The sequence below is a fragment of the Falco rusticolus genome, chromosome 6, assembly GCF_015220075.1.
Source record: "Falco rusticolus isolate bFalRus1 chromosome 6, bFalRus1.pri, whole genome shotgun sequence".
Taxonomy (NCBI): Eukaryota; Metazoa; Chordata; class Aves; order Falconiformes; family Falconidae; genus Falco; species Falco rusticolus.
The window spans coordinates 45,422,605-45,448,373 of NC_051192.1; the positions used below are offsets into that span (position 1 = coordinate 45,422,605).

Below are 25,769 nucleotides of genomic sequence, written 5' to 3' on the forward strand. Positions count from 1 at the left end.
GGACAACAACGTCTTCTCAGGCCAGCTTCAGTGACTCTGTGCCAACCCATCTGTCCCACTCTGCAGAGTGCCACTTATTTTCATTACACTCTTAATAAACTATACGAAGAAACACAGTGGCACAGGGATGCATTCTGCTGACTGTTTTCGGTACAGGAAATTTTATTCTCCAAATTTTAGTAAAAGAAAATAAACCCAGAATGTCAATAAATATCTGAAGTTAACTGGCCGCTAGAAGGATATTTATAATACTTATTACCACCCTCCCCTCATCTTTACTGTGAGTGGCACTTTACATGTAACACGAGCAGACTGTCCCAGAGAAGCCAGCCTGCAACTACAAAGAGTTGTCTCCTAGAGCAGCTGCTCTGTTACGCACAGTATAAATAAATGCTAAACATTAAGGGAGCAGTTCATGAAGGAACCAATCTGTCATGACAAACATGGATAAACACTATGAAATCATTATGTACATTTCAAACAAAGTATTCTCAACCCTACAGCATTGGATACAAATTCTTCCAAAGCCTGCAGTAATTGTAGGTGGAGTGTCCCACGTTCCCATTTTGAGATTTTACTGTCATTCCTGCATATAAAATACTGTCAATCACTAACACTTTGAGGTGGCATTTCTGGTGACAGAGTAACAGGGTTGTGACGGAAATCTACCCACCAAGAAACCTCTTTAAAACCCAGCAAATTAAAACACACACGTCAATTCACATATGAAAAAAAAAAGCACTGACACAAGTTGCCACTTCAGTTCCATGCAGGACTGGCATTTGGACATTTTTGATTTACGAACTTCTAAACCTCTCCTCCACACAGATGCCTATATAAAGCTGGTGCAAAACTACAGAGTAGGTTGCCCTTCTCCCCTTTCACAGGCCCTGGCAAGCACCTCCTCAGACCTCCACAGCTTAACGCAATACCCACCTACAGGCTCTTGGCCTGATCGCAGAGGAGTGCAGCTATCTCTGCAGTGGCTACTTTCAGCTGCTGCTACCCACAGCCACTACCGCTTACAAAGTATGTCAAATTAACTGTCAGTATCAGCTGAAAGTCATCCAGAAGATCTGCTCCCCCTCCTCTGGCAGTCCTTTTGCCATTCCCCAAAACCAAAGTTATGTGGAAGACCTGCCTTGATGAACAGTTTCATCCTACTTGCAGGACGGGTCCACAGCACTGTCTGAGTTGCATTTCTGTTCTCTATAATCGTATCACTCTGTTCTTCCACCTGTGTGCTGCAGGATCATTTCCGATATTACTGTTGTCAAGTCATAGTGCTGTTGCTAAAGGTCTTTACACTTACATGGAGAACTACTTCTCCCTGAAGGGGTTAGGGTTATGTTGCCCAGTTCCTGCAGAAAGGCTCTTTGGAAACTTAAGAGGTCCCTCTTCTTTTGGATGCTGCTTACTAGGATTATTTCAAGTGTAATTTAGGCTTCAGTTCTCCTCATTTCTGGTTTGCATGTAGACTTGCAATTCACACACTCATCAGAAATATGTCATAGCAGAAGAGACGTTATTACATCCACCACCTCAGAGTATGCTAGGATTATCTTGGCTTAAAACCTGCCATGCTGGAAGGCTATAAAGTCATAGACGGATCACTGCTACCTTCAAGTGTGCAGGCTGAAATATCTTCCTTGTTCCCCTCCCTCCCCTTTTCTGGAAAAACTGAAGCTATTAAAATTAGCACCCCTTAAAGCTATTCACATGATTAATTAAAAATAAGGAAAGGTATTTATTGATGAAATGGGACATGACACAAGCTTGAGGCTCAAGAACATCAACAAGAGCATGGGCAGTAACCAGAGTAGGCCATTGCATGTCTGTACAAGAGCAATGACACAGCCCAAGGGGCATACATAGCCAAAGCACAGCACTATTTTGGAAAACATTTAGATAAGCTGGAGATTTCCATTTCTGGATAGGTGACTCATATAGTCTGCAAACCAACAGGTATTCAAAGGGTGACAAAAGTTCATCTTTGAGATCCAAATGGCAGAAGTGGAGCATGAAGCAGTCTTCTGAGCTGCTTTAGTTTGTTGTTTTAAAAATAACTTTGTAAGAATTTCTGGGAAAAGGATCCTTGGTTACTGTGGTCAGGGTCCTCCTAACAAGCAATAGCGTTTGATGAAAGCTGGCAGATGTTTCAGCCATAGCATAGATTAGACTAGAAAAGAATACCACATAAAAGGCAGGAATTTTATTGCATAGAAATGTGAATATAAAGAAATGCAGAGTGAAAAAATAAAAGCATGCAAGTCCCAGAACCAAATGCCTATCAATCAAAAGAATCTCTTTTGACATTTATAATTGTCTTTTAGAACACTACAACAAAACCATGTTATTTTCTAACAGTTATGCAAAGTGCAGATGGAATGAAGCAGACTAAACACTCAGAATCAAAACTACCTTATCACTGATGTTTAATGCATACATACAATGTTATCCAAGTGGTGATTTAATACACAGTTCTGGCGGTGACATTCTTGATCCTACGTGACCTCCAGTTTCTGCTATTGGATGTTATATTAAACTCTGACACACACATATATTTTTCATATAGCCACATGGAAGGACAGACGTTCTTTGTAGGAGAAAATAATTAAGATGGCTATAGTAAAATAACATAGACAAATTCTATTTTTATAGTATTTCCTGAGGGTAGGAAGTGGTCCCCATCCAAACTCAAAAGCAAAAAGGTAGTTATCACTTTGACATGCTGTAGATAATGAGACATTTTTTCCAACCGGGGATTGCGCTGGTATCTTTCTACATTCTTCAGCTTTTTACCATATCAGAAATTGTTGTGAAATATTCCAGCTATGTAATTTGGATGGTCAAACTTCTAATATACATCAATTTTTCTCCCAATATATTTGTTTTAAAAACTGCTTCATTATTTCCCCATTTTTCTTCCTCCCTCTCGCCATGAATATTGCTCATCATCCCGCTTACTATTGAAAAGGCAATACTAGACTGCCCAGACACCAAGTTAGGTTGTACTAATTCTGCACTCTCTGAATTGCTGGAAGAAAGCTCAGCAGGGTAAGTGTAAAATATTCCTCTCATAGGCCAGCAAAGCTTCATTTAGTCCCTGAAGGCACTATGGCAGGATAGGGTGGCTGGGAGCCGCCTTTTCAAAAAGCATGAACTGGCAAAAGGATCCCCCTGTGTTTGTTAATGGCATAAACTATAATACAGACTAGAATGGCCTTAGCAAAACATCTACTTTCAACTCAACATGCTGGGCTGTGGGAATCATCCATATAAAGGAAATACATAAAAATATAACTTCCCTAGAAGAGCAAGATGGGAAACAGAAGGAATTCTATGAATCGGAAGCCCAACCTGCCTCCCAATGTGCTTAGAAGTTGTTCAACAGCGCACTGCAGCTTGTTTGCAACACTAGGCAAAATTATGACTAAAGCCAGAGTCTCAAAGGAAGGAAAAAACCCACCAAAAAGGTCTAAATGCAGATAGAGCTGATTAGTTAACATACACAAATGAACAATTGCTAAAATGCCTTTATGGATTTGACCCTGGCTTGAAGCTTGAAACTTAAGCACGGTCGCTGGAGAGAAGCATAACTGGCCCGATATGGAATGTGAAAGCTGGAGAAGGGCAGGCATCATAAGCCATACTCACCTCTAATGTCTGCATGAGTGTGGGCTTAATTGCATCTTTCATCAAAACTGTCAAAGCACCTGTTACTCCCTAAAAAACAAGAGTCCACATTTTAAGGAAGTCAATTCTAAAGTGCAATATTTCTGAGTTACACTTAAGCTTACAGTTAAAATACAGAAAAAACCTTACAGTTCAAAGGAGAAAAAGAAAATGTGCTTATAAATCAAAATGGATAAGCAGTGTTACAGAAAGAATTTATTTAGGTGTTACCTCAAGACTTCTAACATACTGTAATTACAGAGTGTGCCAGAAATACTAATGATCTTGTTCTGTATACATTTAAAAGGCAGTAGGTAAATATTGTTCCCATTTTATGGAGAGACCAGAAACAGAGCTATTAAGTTATCACCATGAGGACGTTCATGGAAACAAAAGATAAAGCAGAAGCAAAGGCCACGGAGACCTGAGAAATAAGGCAATAACTTGCTAAATCTGCCTAAATAAAAGACAGATGTATTTCTTTCATGACAGAATCAATAGCATGAATCAATAACTAGCAACAACCATACAGGGTAATTTTCAAAACTTGTACAAATACACATAACAGACACAGGCTGAAAGCAGCCGCAGTGTTGACTAGGGATAGATAATGAATAAGATTAAAAAGTTAGAGGTGCCTTACTGTGATGATGAGAGGGGAAAAGGAGCCGAGTAAATTGCTGCATTTTAGATGTGAAAAATCTTACTCCCTAAAAATTTTGCTGGATATTAACTCTAAATTTCACACTGACTGAATTTAAAATAAAAGAAAGTCATGACCACCCCTCTACACCAAAATTCAACACCCAGTTTAGAAAAAAATGGCTACAGAGTGTGTACATCACTATCAGACTACATGTAGAGTGCTATCTAGAAACCACAAGCATATTACTCTTAAATTACTCTGATTTTGAGAAGATGTGTTTTGTTTTGAAAGAACTAGATCACGGGTTAAAAAAATGCAGTAGTGTTATAAGGAGTGGCTCATAGACTTGCCAGAGAACACAAAAAGTGGTTGTTTTTTTTTTGTATTGAAAAGAAACATTAAACCCAAATAAAAACACTAGCTGCTGTAAATGTTTAAAATGAAGGTTGAAAAACATGGATATATTATCTAGGTAGCCTATTAAGAGCTGAACAACAATGTTCAAATAAAGAAAAGCAATTAAAGTAGCACCTGTATAATTCTCAACACAGCTTCTTCCAACTAACCTAAAATTTGAACAATCAAACTCTGTGTGAAAATTTTAATGATAGACAGATCAGAGACATGGAAGTATATGGTGATTACATAAACACAGTATTTTATACAAATTGAAGTTTTTCTTTTCTGAGCATTACATCTGAACATAGACTTCAGATGAAAATGAAGCAGAATATTTGGCCTCAGATAAGAATGAATTGAAACCAAAATAGTAAAACTGTTTTCTACTGAAGCATAGCAAGTGTTTCCTTGGAGGAAAGTGAAGGAGAGGAGAAAAAGAAGGGAAAGATGTTTCTTCACTCTCTGCATCTTGTAAACTCCCACTATCTACAAATCCCAAAAGACCCAGAATACATAATATGAGAAACTGGTAACAAAACAGTGAGGTTTGCCTCTTCTGAATTAGCAAAAAGTAATTTCTGTTTCTTAATATGTTAATTTTAGAAAAAAGGATCAAAATGCAAGGAAATGCCAGCACACCAGCTCTCTGTCAGAACGAGTGAAGCTCCATCACTTCTAAAGAAGCAGCCTGATGCTATACTGTACATATAGCCAACTACTCTCATTTAAATTCAAAGCTGAGGGCCTAAATACAAGGAAAAGGAAAAACATGTTAAAAAGAGAAATGTAACTGGTTTTGCTTTTCACTCCCACGGGCTCCTTAATTGCTATAGATTGTTTTAATTAGTAAGACTATAAATTACTTGTTTTAGATAAAAAACTTAAAAATGCAGAACAAATCTCAACAATGTTTCATAACGGTTCATTTCATCAGTATCCCATAAAATTTTTGCTGCTAGAATAAAATGTAACTTCAATACTTTACCTATAAATGAGTTTTCTTTTTAGGACCATGTAAAAAAAACTGCCACAGCTATTGCCTTTGATTTCTTGTATTTTAGTACTTTGTAAAAGTTTTTCTAAAGTGGGTATATTTCTTAGGTTATTAAATTTATATCTGCTCAATAGAACAATTTGTTTTATAAAACTGGTTTGATTCACTTCCGGATCTGAAGCACTTTTAAATAAAACAGTAAATAGAGCAACTCCAGTTCTAACAATTTAAAATGAAATGGAACAAATTTTAATCCTAGCAATTTCTCCATTAAAAGCCTGTTTTCAATCCTAATTTACCAAAACAAATATATATTTTTTCCTGTTGATCACCGTGCAGAATTTAAATTCACTTTAAAAAACCAGTGTGCAATATACTTATTGACTAGATCTATAAGCCTGTTTTTTTCCTGCTGTTTCATCAATTCAGCAGACAGCTAAGACAGAATTTCTTACACCACAAACAATGTTCTTCCCCTCCCACCCCCAGCTGAAGGAAATCATGTTCACCACTATTTGCTAGCATCACAAAACTATGACAGTTAGATAAGTTGTTCATCTGTCTCACCGAAAGCTGAGCCATGTACACACACAAGTCAGGATTTTACAGGTAATACAAATATCTGAAGGAAAAGGTTAGTTGATTTTACATTTTCTTCCTGTATCTCAGTTTTTCCATCGTCATATAGCATAAGCTATTCATCACTATGCTAAAAGAGAAACAGCTGCTGCTAATTTTCAGTGCATGAACACTGAGATAGTTTACAATCTTACAATCTTGTAAAAACCAACTGTAATAGTTATTCAGCTTTCTAGAGGAAGAAAGCCAAAAGGAAAACTTTACATCAGATCTTCCAACTGGTCAACAGCAAGGTTAACTACCTGAGCAGCCGCAGATCAGCCCTAAGGCTCTTCTTGGGAAAATTGCCTAAGGACTGACAAGCATTAACCCGTGTCAGCTGTAGCCGTCTGATTAGGGGGTCTGTTGTCTACTTCATGCTAGTTGAGACCACCAGCTCATTCAAAGTAAGCATGCAAACAGCTATTTGCTGACCCAAGCCACGCTGACTGGAAAGGCAGCCCCCAGATAATAATGGCTCAAATCCTCTCTCCTTTGCTTTCTGATAGTTTTTCACCAATCTGATAAAATTGTGAAGCAAAAACCCCAAATACTTCCTATGCATTTTAACTTTTGGGGAAATTTCATCCATATTAGACATGCATTCTGGACATAACTTACTGTATCTGAACCTGAAAACCAAGAAAAAAAGATGCAAAGACTCCAATTAACACACATCAAGCCTACTTGTTTTCCATGGTTCTTAAACAGCTTTGTTGTCAACAACAGTCCTAAAAACAATAAAGTTTTCATATCTACCTGACATGATTCTGTCAGAATAAAGTTTTCATTCCTTCATATTCCCAATCCTCCAAGCAGCTAGTAAACAATTCCCACAGCTCACTCAAAGTCCTGGATCTGATTCTCAAAGCTATTTAAGGAATCAGGTTCCTATTTCCAATTCAGAGAAGGTAGATAAATTTTTTATAAAAGAATTAGAGGCTTAGACATTACACACCAATTAAGTGTGTGAGAGCCCAAGGATCATTAGCTTTCCACTAATTCACTGTCAGAAGAAAGAAGTAGGACTCCAATTCAAATGTATATGGACACCCAACTCTCCTGGGTTCCTTTCTGGAACTGATCCTAAGTACTTCTGAAAATAATACCCCTTCCATCTATCCAACAGCTGTCAGGGCAGGTATGCTCCCCAGGACAGCACAGACCATAGAGCACAAAATAAATTACACACATGACACAGAAAAGGCAAACTTAGATGAAAAACCAACATGCTTTCAAAGCAACTTCCAGTGGAGCGGCCTCTGAAGTCTATCAAGAGTGGAAATGAAAGGCAGCATTAGATGACAATGAAGGTGATTAAAAGTAACTACTGTGAAATGAATAAGGGTTACATAGACTGAAGGGCAGAGAAAACCCCTTTTCTTCATAAGAAAAATAATGAAGTACTTGTAACTTCCCTTCATAGTTTCTAACAAAATGATAATATTTTTCTGCAGTATCAGTTCTGAAAAAAACCTAAATCCTAAACCTTATGCCAAGAAGAACTGCAACTACTTTGTTAAAAGTGAAGTATGTACACAATGTTTCTGATGTACCAGAGAACGAAATATATTCAGCTGACAGATCATTTATAAAAGTAAATAGGAAGCTATTTTTTTTGGCCCTGGAACTATTGAAAACTAACAGTATGGCACAGAAAGTAAGCTGAGAAGTCTTATTTAAAAAGATAGTGACATATCTATTTAATAATTTTCATAGCTGCTGAAATACTGATCTAGGGCATGCATACCCATTTAGATTTGCATAAAAATATGGCATGTGTCTATCAGAATACTACTACACTGTAAAAGCCAAAAAGCAATTAAGTCTTCAAAATACTGTACAATGAGCACCACATTTTGGCAAAGACTTCTGTATGCTCCATTACAGAGGATAGATATTTAATCCATTACTCTTGTGGAAGGAGTCTTCTCAGTTAATGAAATATTAAATTTATCTTTTTTCTATTTCTCCTAGCCTGCCTCTGCATCTGGTTTATATCTAACAATGTGTACTTTAGGTTTTACTATTGTATTATTATAAATATATTGCATATAAAGCAAAAATTAAGAGCAGTTGTATTTTTGTGAAGTATACTGTGTATTCATCTGGAAACAAATCACAGAGAAGGGTTTAGTGGTTTTGGTTCGCATAGATTCCAGTGAACTAAAGACTACTGTCAAACATTTAAGCTTGCATAAATTCAATCTGGGTAGTATACATAAAACATGAACCCCAGTATTTTTTTTAAAGTGACAGCTAGGACTAACCACCACCCATTATTCAGGTTGTGTGGAACTTCCCATGGTAAAGCTGCCTTCAGTTCTTTAGGCTAAAATGTTCCATATCAAGTGGCTATGACAGATTCAAGTTTTTAAACTTGATTTTAGTTTATGAAAGTTTAAGTCAAAATGCTTGAACTGTTCTTGGATTGAAAGCATTTGAAAACCTTTTATATTGTCCGTCCTATGTTCAGTTGTCTTGAGATCTTTCTTTTCTGAGCTACAAAGCTTTACTTCCTCTCTGACTCTGACCTCAAAGGAAGATGAAAATTCAGGAGGAGAATGGCTTCACACCAAACCTCTTACCACATCTGAAAATTTGCTCAAGATAAAAACCTTGGGAAAATGAAAATTATAGTTCAGAGATAGTCATGAGTGAATGCTTAGCTTCGCCTCATCCTGCCCAGAAAGCTTTAGCCACGATGTGCAGTGGGCTTACAGCCTACAGTGTAACAACTCTATCTACAGGCTGCACCAGGCTGGACCAGCTCTGCATCTGGACACCTTGACCACAAGCAAAGATCTCTTCTGGATCATACAGGAATACTTTTCTAACACGCACAAGAAAGAGATACAACCTGTGCAGTCTAAATGAAAAGGGGTCAAAAGATGAGCTTACAGAAGAATAGTAACAACAAAGGCAGCACAAGCAGCAGGGGAAAGAGTAGATATTGCATTTAAAGTCTAGAAACAGTAGGTTTAGTTGCAAGCTGTTCAAACAGACTGACCAACCACCTGCGGGAAGAAAACAGAAACAGAGATGAAATGCTATCTGATAGAATTGAAATTTATCTTCTTTGTACATATGAGTTATTATACATCTCCTGCTATTGCTTCCAGAGGATTCAACTTTATAGAATATACTTTCACAAGTGTGGTGCAGCTATTCATAAGCTCTCTCACCTTGTACAAAGTAAGTGGTATTATATTTGATAAAGAAATCTTAGTAAGAAAACCACTAATTTCCTTTTAGATATTTCTTAAATCCTAACACCTGACATCTGACTTCTTCATCAATATTAGTAAGTCTGTTCCTGTTTTCAGAAAAGAAACTGGCACACACAAAAATCAATCTCAAAAGTACTGACCAATTTTGGATGCTCAACCTGAGACAACACAAAATCATTTCTTCTGGTTCATAGTTCTTGATTGTGTTTCACTCCTTCCATAGATTTCAGCTGTTTAGCTCCTGGGTATCAAGCCATACTGAGGAATGCATAACTCCTCATGTATTGTAAGAATCAGTTTGTACAGACACAGCACCACACATAAGCTCTGTGAAAAACACAGGAATATAATTCAACTCTCCAAAAAGGCACTTTTCTGCCTTAACCATGAAATCATCTTCCTATTCTTCCCACTGTTCTCATCCTCATTTGCAACACACTCCACAACAAAGGAGGTAGGAGTTTCTGCACTTATGACATGCACCCAAGTCCTCCCTGTGCCTGGTATGGAGAACCTGCAGAAGAAAAAGAATGCAGCAGCAGAGCTGCAGGTGGTCATAATATATATGGCCAACACTGTGATACATTTTTTTCTGGGCAGTTCTGTTGTATCATACAGAACACTGCTTTAAAGAAGAGCAGAAACATATGTTCAGTGCAAGTGACACTATCAGATGATTGAGACACTAAGTATAGGAAAAGTTTAAAAAAGAAAATGTTTAAAAGAAGGGCAAAGAAAACAGAATTAGCAACGAATATCTTGCTGAGTGCTACCTTCATTAGGGACATAGTGGTAAAATTGAAAGTTCTTTGTGCACTGCTCATAATTTCAGCCCTAACATTATAGTTCCACAGAGCAAATATAGATGAGACAGACTACGGAAAAGTGACTGCTTTCATTGATCAAGCTGATTAGCATTAAGTGGTTGAAGACAGGTTAAATATTTTTCAATATTAATACATGAAAGTACCTTCATATAAAAGTAGCATCAAGATTAAAATTATGTATTTGAAATGTAGTTTTAATTCTGACATTGAATTATTTTTCAGTTTTTGCATATGCATTATAAAGTATCTCATTCCTCACTCCCTTCCATTTGGCCAAGACAAAGTTATGCAACTGAAAAGGAAAATCAAAACTTCCAACAGCTAGAATATTAAATGCAGTTCTTCATGTCTCCTGCACAATAAGGAGCAGTTGATTTTCTTCAAATTTTAAGGATGACTGCACCTTGAAATTTTGGTACCTTTATCTTAATTTCAATCGTAAATCCAGGCAAGTTAGATACTATGTTTTAATTTCCTTATTAAACTGGAATCCATTAAAGCTGTGAATGTATTCCTGGCTTGTGGATTTGCCGTCTCTGCTGACAAGGGAGGACACTGGTTCCTTTGCTCATTCTAAAAACGCAGTAAGTGTGCAGATGTCCACATAAAAAGGGACAAACAGGAAAAAACACACATAGTCTGTGTGACACAGGCTGTCGTTGCCAGCAGAGTGGCATGCAAGCATGGCTCCAAGACATGCCACTTGCTATAAGGATATATTTACATGACAAAAAAGCACAAAAGCAAAGCATTATCACATTTCTTGTGTTTAGGGTGTGCTGTCCATCTGCAATATACAAACTTAATTTGGCAATTAGGCTTCAGAATTCAAGTAATGTAATGTTACAGTAAACTAGTGTCAATCACAGTGAGCCTACTCCTGGCATACAGCTGGATTGCAAGGGTCAACTGGTAGCTTCTCGCTGCACCAGAACCTGCCATACAGAAACATGTGTGAGCTTCCAGCCACTGTTTACTGACTCACAGCCTGGCTATAAGGGCTAGACTTTGATAGAAAGGAAGAATATACTGACTTCTTTCAGAAGCTGAAGTAGGGAATGAGGAAACAGCAACTAATGAAGGTAAGGAAGAAAAAATATTAATGATGTGAAGAGATTACCCTGTTCCAAGCACTATTAGCAACCTATGAATTAAGAATAGCTTGTTTCCATTTTGATTTAGTGTTATGTAAGCATTCATGTGGTAACTATGTTGTAACATCTGAGCACACTTCACAATTACAGTAGCAAACATTACCGGCTCTCTCAGTCAGGAGCCCACACTCTGACTCCCTCCAGTACCAAATTTGTTTGCCGTAAGAATTGCAGAAAACTATCAAAGTAGGTTATGGAGACCAGAGACCTCCTGAACTAGATGTTACCAGAGAGCTGGAGAAATTAGTTTTATATTTTGTTTTCATTGTGAACAAGTTTTGGCCCAGAAGATCTTTCTTTGATATCTGTGCTGTTCAAAGCAAAATCCTTGGCATGCACCTGCCTTTTTAATGCTTCAAGAGGCAAAACAAACACATCAGAAGTTATCCCAGGTCTACAGCACAGAACATACCAAATCCTCTGCTGTTAGGGGTTTTCCTTTCTTGTCATTAGCCACCACCATTTTCCCCAGTCTCTCCTTCATATCTTGAAGGCTGGTGGTAAGTGCCAGGATGGCCATAATTTCACTTGCAACAGCAATATCGAACTGGGCCTGTAAAATAGAAATGAGAATCATGAACCAAACCAAAATCAGGTCAAATACTCACAAGGAATCATCAGGAATAGACTCAGAAAAGACAGATTTCACACTGGAATTTAAATAAGTTCTGAATTGTAACTTACAGCTTTTGAGATCACTCAGACTAGAGTAACTTCAAACACTTTGTTTATTTTCCCTCATTAATGTTCTCTGTTACACTTCATTTACTTGGGGACCATTCTTGCAGAGTGCTTAGCCCATTGGCTTACATTATCCTTTGCAGAAGCTCCCTGAAGGACCAAGAATTTTTTTCTGTGGCAAAAAAAATAAAATCACCACATGTGTTTTGAGCTTTACTGGCATGAGCACAGCAATGTGTTTTGTTTTGTTTCATTTTTTTTCCTGTAATGCTCTCCAAAAGTTTTTATTCTGTCTCAAAAACATTCTTGTTACATTTGATCATTCTGCTACATAAACTCAAAATTTAAGAGTCTATGCTGCTAGCTCTTGTGCTTGACCTATGCCAATGTAAAATACATCTTTGTGTTCCCCCCCCCCTTTTTTTTTAAATTAACAAATATATAAGTTTAAAAACCCCAATAATTATATGTGGCACCAGTTCTATTGCTCTTGTAGGAACACATCCATACTGTGCAGTATTTTTCAGCACAACATAAGCTGTGGTCCCTACTTTTTTTTAAGAGCTTGCAGTATATGTTAGCAGTATTTGTACTAATTTACTATTAGTAAAGCCCAGGCCGTGGGCTTTCAGAATGTAAACAAAGAAAGGCAAAGTCACCAGTGTATTATGTGAGAGGAAAACAGTGTTGGGAGTGAACAAGAACTGCAGTGTCTTTAGTAATATCTCCATCTCCAGCAATTAAAGTCTATACAAAACTTCAGCCCTGGGAAAAAGCCCTGGGACTGTTTCTACGTCAGACCTCTACCAGATGTATGCCAGAGGATACCTGTTCAAATTGAGGGCTTCGTCTGTTTTTAAGAAGCCATCTACATAGAGAATTGTTCAACATATACCTTACCACTCCTATGCATTTGCCTAGTACTTTGACAGCTTCCGCCCTTTTGTAACCTATGTTCCTGCTTTTAGATTCTGTCTTGACAGCTACATCCCACAACAGCCTTATTCAGGCCGACCTCTGTGTACCTGCACATTTAGTCAAAACTTCTGAAGGCATTGTGTCCCTTTCGTCACTGGGCACAGACAAGGAGAGACATATACCAACAGAAAAAACCCACAATCCTGTAATTGACATTTTCAGCGTAGGGATTCAAATGAAATGAAGTTACAAAGCAGATTTTCGATATTCCCTGGAAGCAGTTCTATACGTAACAGAATAGCTGGGTACACAATGAACACTGTTACTGTTGTGATGACATGGATGCTACTATCTTTTCTGAAGTTAAGAATGTCCCCAGTAAGTCACTGCAGCATAGATAAGACCGGAAATAAGCCTGAGAAATCTATGCCCAGCCTGTATACTGGAATATTATTTAACTTCATCAGAATGTTTATCAGGACACCAAAAAAGAAGTTTTTATTATCATTGTTTCTATATAAACCCAAAAGGACAGAAAAAACAATGCCAGGTAGATGCTCAGAGTGTGACATATTTAATTGAAAAAACAGGCACAAAAGACTGTGGTAGCAGGTGCTATTTTAACTCTAATAACCTTTATACACCTACGAAGTGCTGACAGAAGCCTTAGCTGTAAAAAGTCAGTTCTCTATTGATGAAAGGATCCACCCACATGGATTCAATTGCAGGATCAAGGGCATCAGTCATGTAATGCTCTTTAGAAACCACAGCATCCCTGTTCGTTAAAATACAGACTTTTGTGCCTGCTGTGCTCTGCCATTTTATACAGGTGTCATTGATTTTAAGAGCACTAGAACAACACTCCAAATATTTATAAAATGCATCTGTTAACTATGAAGTCTTGTTTTCCCTGGATCTCCGGCCAGGCTCTGCAATGAGTTTTCCCAACGGTTAGCTCTATTTCTCCAGTCACTAAGTCCATGTTAAAATGTGAATGGATATGCATCAGTCCAACATATCAAAATTGAAAGCATCAAGGTCATTTTAGCCAAAACAGTACAGAAGCAATATTTCACAGCCATATGTCAGCTAGCACTCTATAATAAAACAACCCACATTTAACTCAGCAGTGTAATTATGGTGGTAAAATGCTGCACAATAAGGCTGGCAGAACCTGGCTCAAAGCTAATAATCACACTGAGTCACTGAAACAAATCTAAACATAGGCAAATGTCTCAAGTGTTGAAGGAACTTGTACCAAGTATAATATTTTGCAGTCCCAGCCCATTATCAGAGATGAGTATTAGCTAATATTGAGTTTTCTGTAAATTATAGACATAAAAGTCTCTACCCCATGTCTAAAAAAACAAAACAAGTGAGCATTTCTCATGGAAGGTATCCCTGTCCATGGCAGGGTCATTGGAAGTAGGTGATCTTTAAGGTCCCTGCCAACCCAAACCATTCCATGATTCTACCATTCTCTGATGCTATCATTCTATGATTTCTCTTCTAAGTTCTTGTCTCCAATTTGACTGTTTTACCTGCTGATTTGAGCAAAAATACTAGCACTATTTTTGGTCTCTTTATTTAGGCACAAAGCCTAGGTGAGGTCTGAAATGATGCAAAATTAAAGTTAGGATTTCCAAAATGAATGAAAGCCTTATGTCTACCACAATGGCTATTCACCTCAAAATAGTCAGAACCTCATGAATTTCATGATCTAGAATGTTAGATTACAGTATCTTCATCAGATTAGGAAAAACTCCACATAATCACAATGAATTTCTTCCATGTGGCACTGCTGTACCATGCTGCATTGTTTCAGAAATGGATTTACCCACACAACACCAGGAACACTTGTTCAGATAGCGTTGGAAAAGTCTGGCTTTCAATTTTTCGTAATTTTTCAAGCCCACTATTAAAATCAAGCACATGCTAAAAGTTCTCAGTTTAGATCTCAAAGCTGAGATGCATGACAGGAAAATGAAAACTGAATAAAAAGCTAATGGTCCTTTTCAGTCCTCACCAATGGGACCAACAACACATGACCCACCTCACCTCCCAGTTCTTAGTATTAAACTTAAATGTAATTTAAATTATATAAATACTACATAAATAGTTTGAGGGACTTAAAAAAGTAAGAAAAATCATACAAATTCATCTTATGAGGGCATTAGGGCAGCTTTTATATTCATAGGGTGACTATGTTGAGCCCCTAACATGAAAGTTTTTAAAGTGCTTTCAACGCATTGTGCAATATGCATTGGTTTCTGCTCTTCATTTCTTCAGAATCAGTTACTCATTAACACAACCAGTTTCACTGCAAGAATGCTATGTAACAGATGTTCGCATTGCAATTCAAAGTGTTCTGAAAGAACTGCAGAAACATCTCAGCCTGTAGAGCAATGTCTGTCCAGAATGAGATATATTAGCTACCTTTACATACCTGACGGACAAATCCTTTCTCTGTATTTGCCTGCCCAACTGTTATTTTGCGCAGGAATCTGTCATTCGTATCCACCACTGAAATAAGGGAATAGCAAAAGCAAAACATGTTAGTAAGAATGCAGGGATCTGGGTTTTTCCAGGCATACCTGTTTTTATACATGTAAGATTCAGCTGTTTGAACAGTGTAACCAGACAACCACGCTCCTGCATATTAGCATTAACACTGACTTGGTTTCTCACTTTTAGCTGATACCATTAGATGACAGGTTAAAATAACGCAAATAAAATTTCTCAGTATAGTAATTGAAGCTAACAGATTCTTAATATTCTAACATACAAATTAAAATTTTACCTACATAAGAAAAATCTGTCTTAGTAGATGCATTGCACCTCAAACCTACTTAAAATCATTTGATTCATCATTGACTTGTTAAGAATTGATTGTAAGACTGCATGATGTAGGTTAAACTTGGTCTGTTTCTCTTTTAAAGGATGATTATGTTGTCAGATTGGTTCTTCCAGACAAGTCACTTCCATGCACATCACAGTAACTAACTCCACATTCAGCTGCACAGTATTCAAAGGAAGTTTTTTTTTCAACTGCCAAGATCAACCATCTGCTATTTAACACAACTTCAATTTCAGATAATTGTACTTCTAACCTGGAAACACTTTTGGTATTGCAAGGGCATGTCCAAACCATCCTGTGGAATTGCTAACTTCACTAACAATCACCGCAAGCCAAGTGCTCCAATTCTTCACTGACAACACTCAACATCAATCGGGCCTTGGTAGGAACCACAAGGAAGGACTGAGAATAATCGAAGCACTCTCTCATCTGCTGAGAACTGATCATGATGTTTCTTAGGGGCAAACATTAGGATGATGTTTCGGTTTGTTAGAAAATGAGACTGAACTCCAAGACCTCTCCTTCCCAGGAATGACATTCCCTACAGAATGCAAAAATAGGCTCCCTCTTTCTTATGGGCTCTTTAGCCCTACAGATGTTTCATTTTTCACCAACCGTAAAAGAAAGGGTGGAAGGCACGCTTTATCTATGCTTTATCAGTTCAGCCTGTAGCTTGGCAATTAAGTCAATCTTCTGGTAGATGTATATTTGAACCCTGTTCATTTAGAACCTCTGGAGAAGCTGTCTGTACTGAAGATCAGTGAAATCACCTCTTACCACTTTTCCTGCTGCTTTTGGAGATTAACAAGTTTATCTGTACAGAAAAGGATGAGGTAACTGCCCAAGAACAAGAGGGACTTCGAATCTCAATCCTACACAACTCCAGTTTGGGGCTGTGAATGAGCTGGGAGAAAAGCACTTCCCCCTTCTTGAGCATTTCTCATGGGGCTGTTGTAAACACCATACGTGCCTTCTTCCCACTACATAGTATTTAGGTTGCTAATTTCTTCAGGAATTCCATTTAAGGGATGGTGCACCACAGATCTGGCTAAGTCATTTTGGTTTCTATTTATATATATTCATACTCAAATACTACAGTATTGGCAGAAATTGCAGAACGGAGCCTGGTACATGGAAGCAGTATCCTCACACCAAGCTGTGGTACCATATGCCACTGTGAAGCCATATGTCAAGTTGATCTCTCAAGCACAAACTTACCCCTTCTCCTCCTAGGAGGCTTAGTCTCACAAGCAGCTTTAAGCAGACCTAAATGTCTTTCCTGCCTACCCAAGCACTGCTGACAGCAGGAACAAGCCTTTCCACCAGCCTGGACAGCCAGTGGGCTGATTTTTATCTGGCCCTTCCTAGTGAAACCATGTAACCTGAACATCCTTACCATGAAATTATAACTACCCCAGCAACTCTTTCTGGTCACTGAAATACACTGGCTTTCTCACCAGGGTCAGAATTCATTCTCTAGGAAGATTCCAATAGCTGCATTTACAAGTAGTAAAAAAAGAAATAATTGTTTTTGCTACAAAAGCAATTTTTCCTTCTCTAAACTTTCCCTCTTCCTTACCCAAAGTAATGCTTCAGGAAAGTTTAGGGTCAACCAAGTGTTAGGTTTAATCTATGTATTTCCTAATCCTCTAGAGAGATAAACAGGATCTGAATACCAGGGGAAGGGTAAGCACAGGGAAGCTTTCCCTCTTTTCAGTATGTTGTACCTGTTCAAGTTAGTATAAGACGACAATGAACTTTAAGCTTGTGACACTTTTAAGGAAATGGCTCCTGACTAAAATTAAACTTTCAGACAATTGGATAGCTTTCTCTTCTGCCCTACAAATTCCCTGGTATGTAACAAGCTTCACAGACATACGGATTGCAGAAACAGTTCCAAATAAAACATTTTCCAAGTTATCTAAAACATTCCTAAACTAATTTTTTTTTCTGAAATGTTTAAGATATGTACACCATATACAGTTGTGTAGAATAGAAGTTTCATTAACATTGTTGAGATGAATTAAATAACTCACTTGAGGTTAACAGCTGTTGAGTAATGCCTCCTCCCAAACTGGTGCTGATAAAAATGATGAGTCATATTACACTAAATATTTATATTACTAATTCAGCCTAATATAGGTCTCTTCCAGACACACTGTGTGTGCATCTCATGCCACATCCCCCACTATTACCTTCAGAAAAATATCCCAAGTTTGAGATGACATGCACACAGAGGGCACGGTAAGGCATGGCCAAGAATTCTCATTTCTCAACAGATTCACCTTATTTCTCTGGGCATCACAATACATTCCATTTAACAATGATTTTGACCTAATAACTTTGGTGTTTGAGAACTTAGGAAGAAAATAAAATCCAATGGAATTTAGCTCAAAACTTTGCTATGCAGGGTTCACTTGCTTAAAAAACAAAGACAGAGATACAGATATTGAAGTAAACACTGAAATTTAACCCAGCACTAGAACTCGAAAATGCAGAGGGGAGTTGTCTAAGGGTGTGAGAGTGGATATTGGCTTGCTTGGCATGCATAATTGAAACTGTACCACGTCTTTCACCTCTTCTTCCTAACAAAGCAAACAAGACATTTTAAAAATAGGAAAAATACATAATCCCCGTGGCCTACTTAGTCTCTGAGCTACCCTGACTGCTGAGCTTTGGAGGATCAGGGACCAAGATCAAGTAGAGTCAGTACAAATAACCTAAAACCCACAGTTAAGAAAAGAATGGATAAGATTTGTAAAATGCATGGAAAAGCCACTTTCATATGTATTATCTAATGTGATGAAGACAAGGGATACGCTTAAACTGTCAGAGCAATCTACCTTTCAGAAAATTAGCGAAGTCTCTTGAGTTACTGCAGATATTTGAGCAAGTTTAGAGGAACATACTACACCCAGATTTGTTATGCACCCACATTTCCCACTTGCAAAGGGTTGTTCTTAAAGTCAGAGTGCAGAAACAGCTCTGATTCAGGTAAAATTAAGCAAATTGGGAGATAAATTATGATTAAATTCAAGCTCAAGTGAGGCTTTCTGACTGCATACCTCTCTGCCATGTTATGGTAGATGGGTCAATATCAAGGCGCACAAATTTGCTGATCTCCTCTTCTGTTAAAGTCCCAGGATCAGTCTTGTTTATTCCCAGCCTCTACACAAAAACAAGTTAAAGAAAGGCAGTGAAGTGGCTTTTTTGCTTCAAAAGTTATAGCACTTTGGCTTATCACCCTCACTTTCAGCAAACATTTTGAAAAAAGCATGTCAGCACCAAAACTATTAAAAAAAGAAGCACATAGGAAAAATCTGTAACTAAGACGGGGCAAAAGTAGATGGAGAAATGAAACTAAAACCAGAACAAATACTCATAGGCCATTAAATTAACAGACTTTTTCTTAGACAGAAGAAACTCTTAATGTAAACCAAAGAGGAAATTAAACAATATCGGTTACTAATAAAAAGATAATTGCTTGCTCTAGTTTGTGGAAATCTTTGAAACACCCATGTATTGTCTTGTGTGAATCATCCTTGAATAAAATAAGAACTTCTGCTTTAAGAGCCCACCATCCATAAACTCAATCAATTATAATGAAATAGCCAGTACCTCCTGGCTTTTCAAGATTCACTACTTCAGCACCAGCAAACCTTTTTTAGGTGAATCTACATAAAGATGGATCAGAAAATTGTGTTTAAAAAATGTAGTCTTAAAAAAGAAAAAAAATCTTAAATTTCTCTAGCATTAGAAATCATTCCTCAGTGAATTAACCAACATACTTATACTTCAGTATTAAAAACTAAGCAATCTACAAGCGTACAAATAATGTTTCAAAGACCTACCACAGTTACTTCCTTATTTAAATCAAGTTATTTCTAGAAGGCTGGGACGTTCTTTTGAGAGTATTAAAACTGTTTTTGTGATGCTCCTTTCTGAGGATCAGTCTCTCAGACTGTGAGGAACACCTTCAAATCCAGAAGCAGGCACAGGGGCATTTCCCACTGTACTGAGACGGGCAAAAAGTTGTTGAGAACAGCTTGCAGGTTTTGATACTTGGTACCCTAAGATATTTCACCCCAGTTTTAATGAAGAAAGGCTATGGCCTCATCTGGCAGTCCTGTATTAATATTTTTCTAATCTGTTGGCCAATTTTAATCCAATTTGATATAGTTTCTTACAAATTCTATGAAAATAGTCAGATTAAGATAGGAGCAAAAACCTACTAGCATCTCTGCTGGGGGATGGCAGTCAGAGTTCAGTGCTCGTTCGTCCTGCTTGGTGTATCAGGCATACACCCACATTTTTGCAGAACATTATGCCCAGAGCATTTTTCCACAGAGGGTTGACAGAAAAATTTTCAGCCATTTTTATAACACTCAACTGCTGCAAGGAGGGCTGGGCACTGGGACTGCAAAAGCAGCAGCCTATCTCCCAGGGTCCCAACAATGTCTATAGTGGATCTAGGCAACAAGAAAAAAGCTGACTGATCTGGATGCAGATGGAAGGAAGTAAGACAACAGAGCTGATGTGGAAAAGGAGACAAAGAAAAGACTAGGATAGAAGTAGTTAAACAAAGGAGGTAAGGTAAGGAGGTTTTAGGCTAGTAATTTTACTGGGGAAAAAAAAGAAAAAAGCAGAGGAGCAGGGGAATGAGAAAGGTAGCTTCTGTTGTCAGACAGAAAGTTTGGAAAAACTATATTTGCATGGGACCTACTGTAATTACAACACCAAACCACACACGTAAGGGAGGAGTTTCAATCTTAATAATCCTCTTTTGAAAAAAATGTAACCCCATAGCATAAAGATATTTTTTCACTTTTTCTTTTTTAGGTGTAAGGAATCATTATACTAAAAATAATTCTTAGCAAAATAATTCAGTTATATTGGAAATTATGATGCATGTAGTTTAATGCTATAAAGCCAAACTTTTTTTACTGCATTGTAGATCATGTGAAGAGAGAGAAATCCATTTCTAATGCAGAAATAGCTGGTATGTGATGAATAACCAAAACACTCCCGCTCCTCCCCTATCTGGTACCCTCATACAGAGTAAACAAAGACAAAATTAAAATACTCCCAATTTCCGACAGAAAATTCTGTGAGATCTACTCTGCCACACAGTCAAGCAGGAATCATCCATTTTTTTAGTTTACTGGCATTCAAATGAGCAGCACAAATGCATAAAATATTATGAGAACCTTGAGCTCTCCCTGCCCCTGCCTCTCCCCCCCGCCCCCAACCAGAAGCTGGTATTACCTCTATCCTCCTTTCCACCCCCCAGTTCCAAGTGTGCACCTGGCAGCTATCCATTGCTATCCAGTGACTCTGAAACAACACCAGTCAGAACTCAAAAGCCAACAACAAACATGGAACTGGACACAGAAAACTGAAGCTGTTCTTAGAGGTCATATTCAAGGGGTTTACATTCTCCTTCCACTATGCTAGTGGACTGTGTTGCTCTCTATGTATTTGTCAGAATGGCAGCCTCAAATCCAGATACATTATTCATTGCATAGGAAGCTCTTCTGGAAGCATTCAGGAAGCAAGATGGGATGCAAGAATATACTATGCACACAAATGTGCTTCTAGTCCTTGAAGGAAGAACACTGTCAAATTGACAACAATAAAACCCCAGAAGTATATGCTATAATAAACTTTCAAAACCAGAAAATATTGCAAAACCAAAGAATGTGAGCTTTCAAACGTGACTTTACCATAATAGGAAAAGTATTTTAAACACTCTAATATTTCATCAGGAAAGACACAGAATTAAAAAACATTATTGGTTTATTTCAGCAGAAAAGAATAGCAAAAATGTCAGTTATGAAAATAGTATCAGACCCAGACCCTATTACTTCAAGAATGATGTTTTCAGAAAAAAGTCTGGGCTTGGTAAATTCATAAGGGAGGTTTATAGAAACCCAGCCCCATACATCAAATAATTTTAAACAATTTGTCTAAGAGAGTACATTTTATGAAGAGACACTATAATTGAGGAGAGGCTACATTAACAACTTACTCTCAGACGGGCAAACTGAATAGCAGAAAATGCTCTCATGCCATTAACTACTGGAACCAGTCTATTATACAAAGCCTAGAAAAAACACACAAGAAGTTAATGAAAGAAGTCACAACCAGGAACTTGTTAAACAAAAAGCTAAAATTTTTATTTTATTCAGACTGATTTCAGCAAGAATTTCCCAACCATATACGTTGTGGATTAGCAATATAAAAAACACTTGTGAGAAGGTGGTAGGCTTTTGAGCAGTGCCTATGATTTAACAGTCTTAAAACCAGTTACCAAAATAACTGTGTTTCTATGTTTCACACACACACACAAAAGTATTACTTTTGAAATTGGGAACCCTTTAAAACTTCAACCAAGGTCCAAATTATTCAGACCATAACTATCATTTGCAAACTGGCCTAAATGCACATTTGTGTCATACCAAGTAAAGGGGATATGACAGCAGTGCTCAGTTTTAACACTGGAGCCAAAAAACCAGGAGACTCCTTCCTTTACTTTCTCCCTTCTCTTTAAAGACTCAAGTTAGCATTTGTGTTAAGGTCACAACAGATTTAGTGGAAGGAAGAGGATCTAGTTTATTTTCCCCACAACCCCTTCTTCTTAAGGTACATCATACCAAACTATACATCAGAAGTGCAATTTTTAGCTTTAAAAGGAGTATATAAATCATTAGACAAGAATAAGATTTATATATATATATATATATATGAATCATCTTTTATTAGACTATTTAGTACAGTCTGAAATAGTTGACAGTGTTCTGGGCATAACATCCTTATGATAGTTATTTGCCAGAAAAATATATTCTGTAACCAAAATTTCGCAACGGAACATAGAATGGCTTCAGCAACAGTTTCTGTTCACATGGTGAAAATATAAACAGATTATCAAATTTTTTGCTTTAAAATGCAGTTTATTGAAAAACTGAAAAGAAAAACTGTTATGTGGGTATCAGAAAACGATTCTCACCTTATCAGATTGAGTGTTCTCATGCAAGACCCTTGCATCAATAGCAGCAGCCAGCAAATTATTTGCAGCAGTTATAGCATGAATATCTCCAGTCAAATGAAGATTAAACTAGAAAGTGAAAACAACAAAATCTTTTTACAAGAAACTATTTAACTTGATCTATTAATCTCAGACACATTAGCAGCAACAATCATTGCTATCTCCTTGAGGCTGCAGCTCTGATGCAGCTCTGCACCAGCGTAGATGAAATATTATCTGGCTGAAAATACACTGAGCTATATGAGAGGCTTGTTTTCACGTGAATACGTGGTAAACTACCCTTAGTTTACCCAAACCCATGAACATCTTTATTCTTTCCTAAATGATCCAAGAATGAAAAGCCCAGGGCTATGGTTCTACATCAGTAATACTAAATCAGTTTACTGTTGGTATTTACTAATTGACCTGGGCCAAAGGTGCGGATTTCTGCTGAATCCCCTGGAGCACACTGTGCATGCTGGCTTTTGGGGTGTATGCCAGCTCTCTGCTAGCCATGGGAGAACAGCCCGTAGCTGATCAGGCATGAACATTGCTGACATAAAGTTTGTCCAACCAAGTTTCATGGAAAGATCTGAAATCACCAGTTTAGGTTAGATAAGGACTTGTGTTACATAGGTACTGTATTTTTAATACATCTCTGACAGAAGGAGGCAGAAGGTCAGTTGTAATTGCACTGCAGCACTGACTGCGGAGGGGCACCGACCGCAAGTGACACAAGCCCTTGACTCATGTGCAACAGAGGATCAAAACTGTAACTGAGCACTACATTAGGGCTCTTCTTGGACCACCGTGTACTTTGCAGGTGGTACTTCACCAGTCTGGGCCATGGAGTGGTTTCGTTGAGCTATAAATTAGGCTCTTTTGGGGTGAAACCATCACAAATTTTTCCAAACAAGCACTGTGAATGTATACATAAGCTTAGCCACACTCTCCTTATGTGTCCCATTGCCCAGAGAATCTACTTGTGTTTTATACTCCAGAAACCAACACAAAGCCCCTGGGCACAGGGCCAAGCCTGCTGAGGACAAGGGAGGGAGGCTAAGGAAAGCCCCAGGCTGGGTCAACCCAACCAACAAGGAGCCAACCAACAAGAAACACTACACACGACATGGTCTACACTTAATTTCTGTCTTTGACTCGGCCTGTCCACAAACGCATGGATCCCATAGCTTTACATCATGAATATTGTGCTAGGCAAGGGTGCACAGTTCAGTCAGAGTATCGTCATTTTCACAGTAGGAGTGTTTTGAAAGCATGTACCAAGCTGGCTCCTTCCAAAGCCGGCATGTGATCTTCAGAAGCCCTCAAAAGAGAGTTAGGGATGACACTATCTTCAACAGAAATCCATTTACTTGTGAGTAGAGGAAAGCTGTAGATTAATTTAGGGGTAAGAAAACAAATCTCTCACTTTGACAGTGCCAGAGCCCCCTGGGCTCCTCCCTGGCCCAGCGCCCCATGCCAGCCCCGGGGCCCTCAGCCCCTGCCCCAGCGACGCCGCAGCAGGGCCGGTCTCCTGCTCCTCTCAGCCCTGCCCGGCCATGGCGCCCACCGAGCCGGGCCCACGTCCTGGCCTGGCCTCAACTCGTCCCCAGGGCGATGCCCGGGCTGGGGCTGTCCCAGTGCCCCCATCTGCCTGCTCCTGGCCGGGGCTGGGACGGGCCCTGGCTGCCAGGCCCTGCCTGGCCACCCCCATGACCTATTTTTCACAGGAGACTTCTCTGTTTCATCACTGTTATTGAGACAAATCCTCTTCCTTTTACTTAACTAGCAAAAGTTGTGCTATGCACCCCTCTGCAGTATTCTGGGCATGCTTCACACCACCACAAGAGGATCAGCATGGCTACAAACAAGTCCATTTTGCCACACTTAGTGACTTCTGCTAAAAAGAAATATTAAATTTACATTTGAAAAAAGGAATTTCCTCAACCCACCAGTCCTTTGCCTCCCTGCCTTTTTCTACTCCACCAGAAAAGCAATGTTTTCTCATTCACTTTTGCAATAGATACAAATATAAAAGGAAAAAATGAGCAGTAGCCAGCTCTTTGTCTTGTATGTTACATGTGGAAAGCAGGCTTTCTTCTAAGGAAGCATTTGAAGGATAGCCAAGATGTTACAAACATGTACAATATTCGTGCAACATTTGTGTACCCCCAGTCCAGAGCCCCTCCACATCACACAGCAAGCATGTGGAGATGAAAAGGATCACGTGGAGATGGCAAGAACCACTCCAATTCTCCAAGCAGATCATCGCCAACAACAGAGTAACCACCTTGGCCTGCCCACCTCTTCCAGAGGGACAGGGACTTGCTGTCTCACCTCCTCCATGGGAATCACTTGAGCGTATCCACCACCAGCTGCTCCACCTGCACAGGAAAGCACATGGTCACATCAGACTTGCACCAGTTTTGGAAAAAAAACCACCGCCCTTAAACACACAAAGTGAAACATACAGTGTTGATGACACATTTCTCAGCATTTTGGTTTCTATTAGGGGATCAATGATGCAACCAAATAAACAGGATTTCCTTAAACCTCGCTGGCTTTCGTCAGCAGGTAGTACAAAGGGAATTCTTGACTTGAAATGAAAGGCTACACATGATGGCAAAGACTGGCCCAGTCTTTGGCTACGTAAGGGCAACCCTCTTCTCCTGCCCAGACTTAGGACATAGTCATGCACATGCAGCTGTTGGGTGGAAAGATGTAGCAGTCACGAGCAAGAACTGCT

General features: G+C 38.5%; 1 protein-coding gene across 8 annotated transcripts in view; it reads right to left on the reverse strand.

Annotated features, from left to right (window-relative positions):
* MTHFD1L (methylenetetrahydrofolate dehydrogenase (NADP+ dependent) 1 like) overlaps window positions 1-25,769 on the reverse strand; it is a 157,209-nt gene that overhangs the window by 93,525 nt on the left and 37,915 nt on the right. For 6 of the 8 annotated variants that reach the window (XM_037391939.1, XM_037391946.1, XM_037391941.1 and 3 more), the window contains 7 exons: window positions 25,328-25,407; window positions 23,006-23,113; window positions 22,028-22,102; window positions 19,065-19,167; window positions 15,589-15,665; window positions 11,956-12,096; window positions 3,658-3,726 (listed from right to left, as the gene is read on the reverse strand). In XM_037391939.1, coding sequence (XP_037247836.1) covers window positions 3,658-3,726; window positions 11,956-12,096; window positions 15,589-15,665; window positions 19,065-19,167; window positions 22,028-22,102; window positions 23,006-23,113; window positions 25,328-25,407 — 653 coding nt within the window. The remainder of the gene's footprint in view (window positions 1-3,657; window positions 3,727-11,955; window positions 12,097-15,588; window positions 15,666-19,064; window positions 19,168-22,027; window positions 22,103-23,005; window positions 23,114-25,327; window positions 25,408-25,769) is intronic. The other 2 variants (XM_037391942.1, XM_037391940.1) reach the window with 1 other exon arrangement.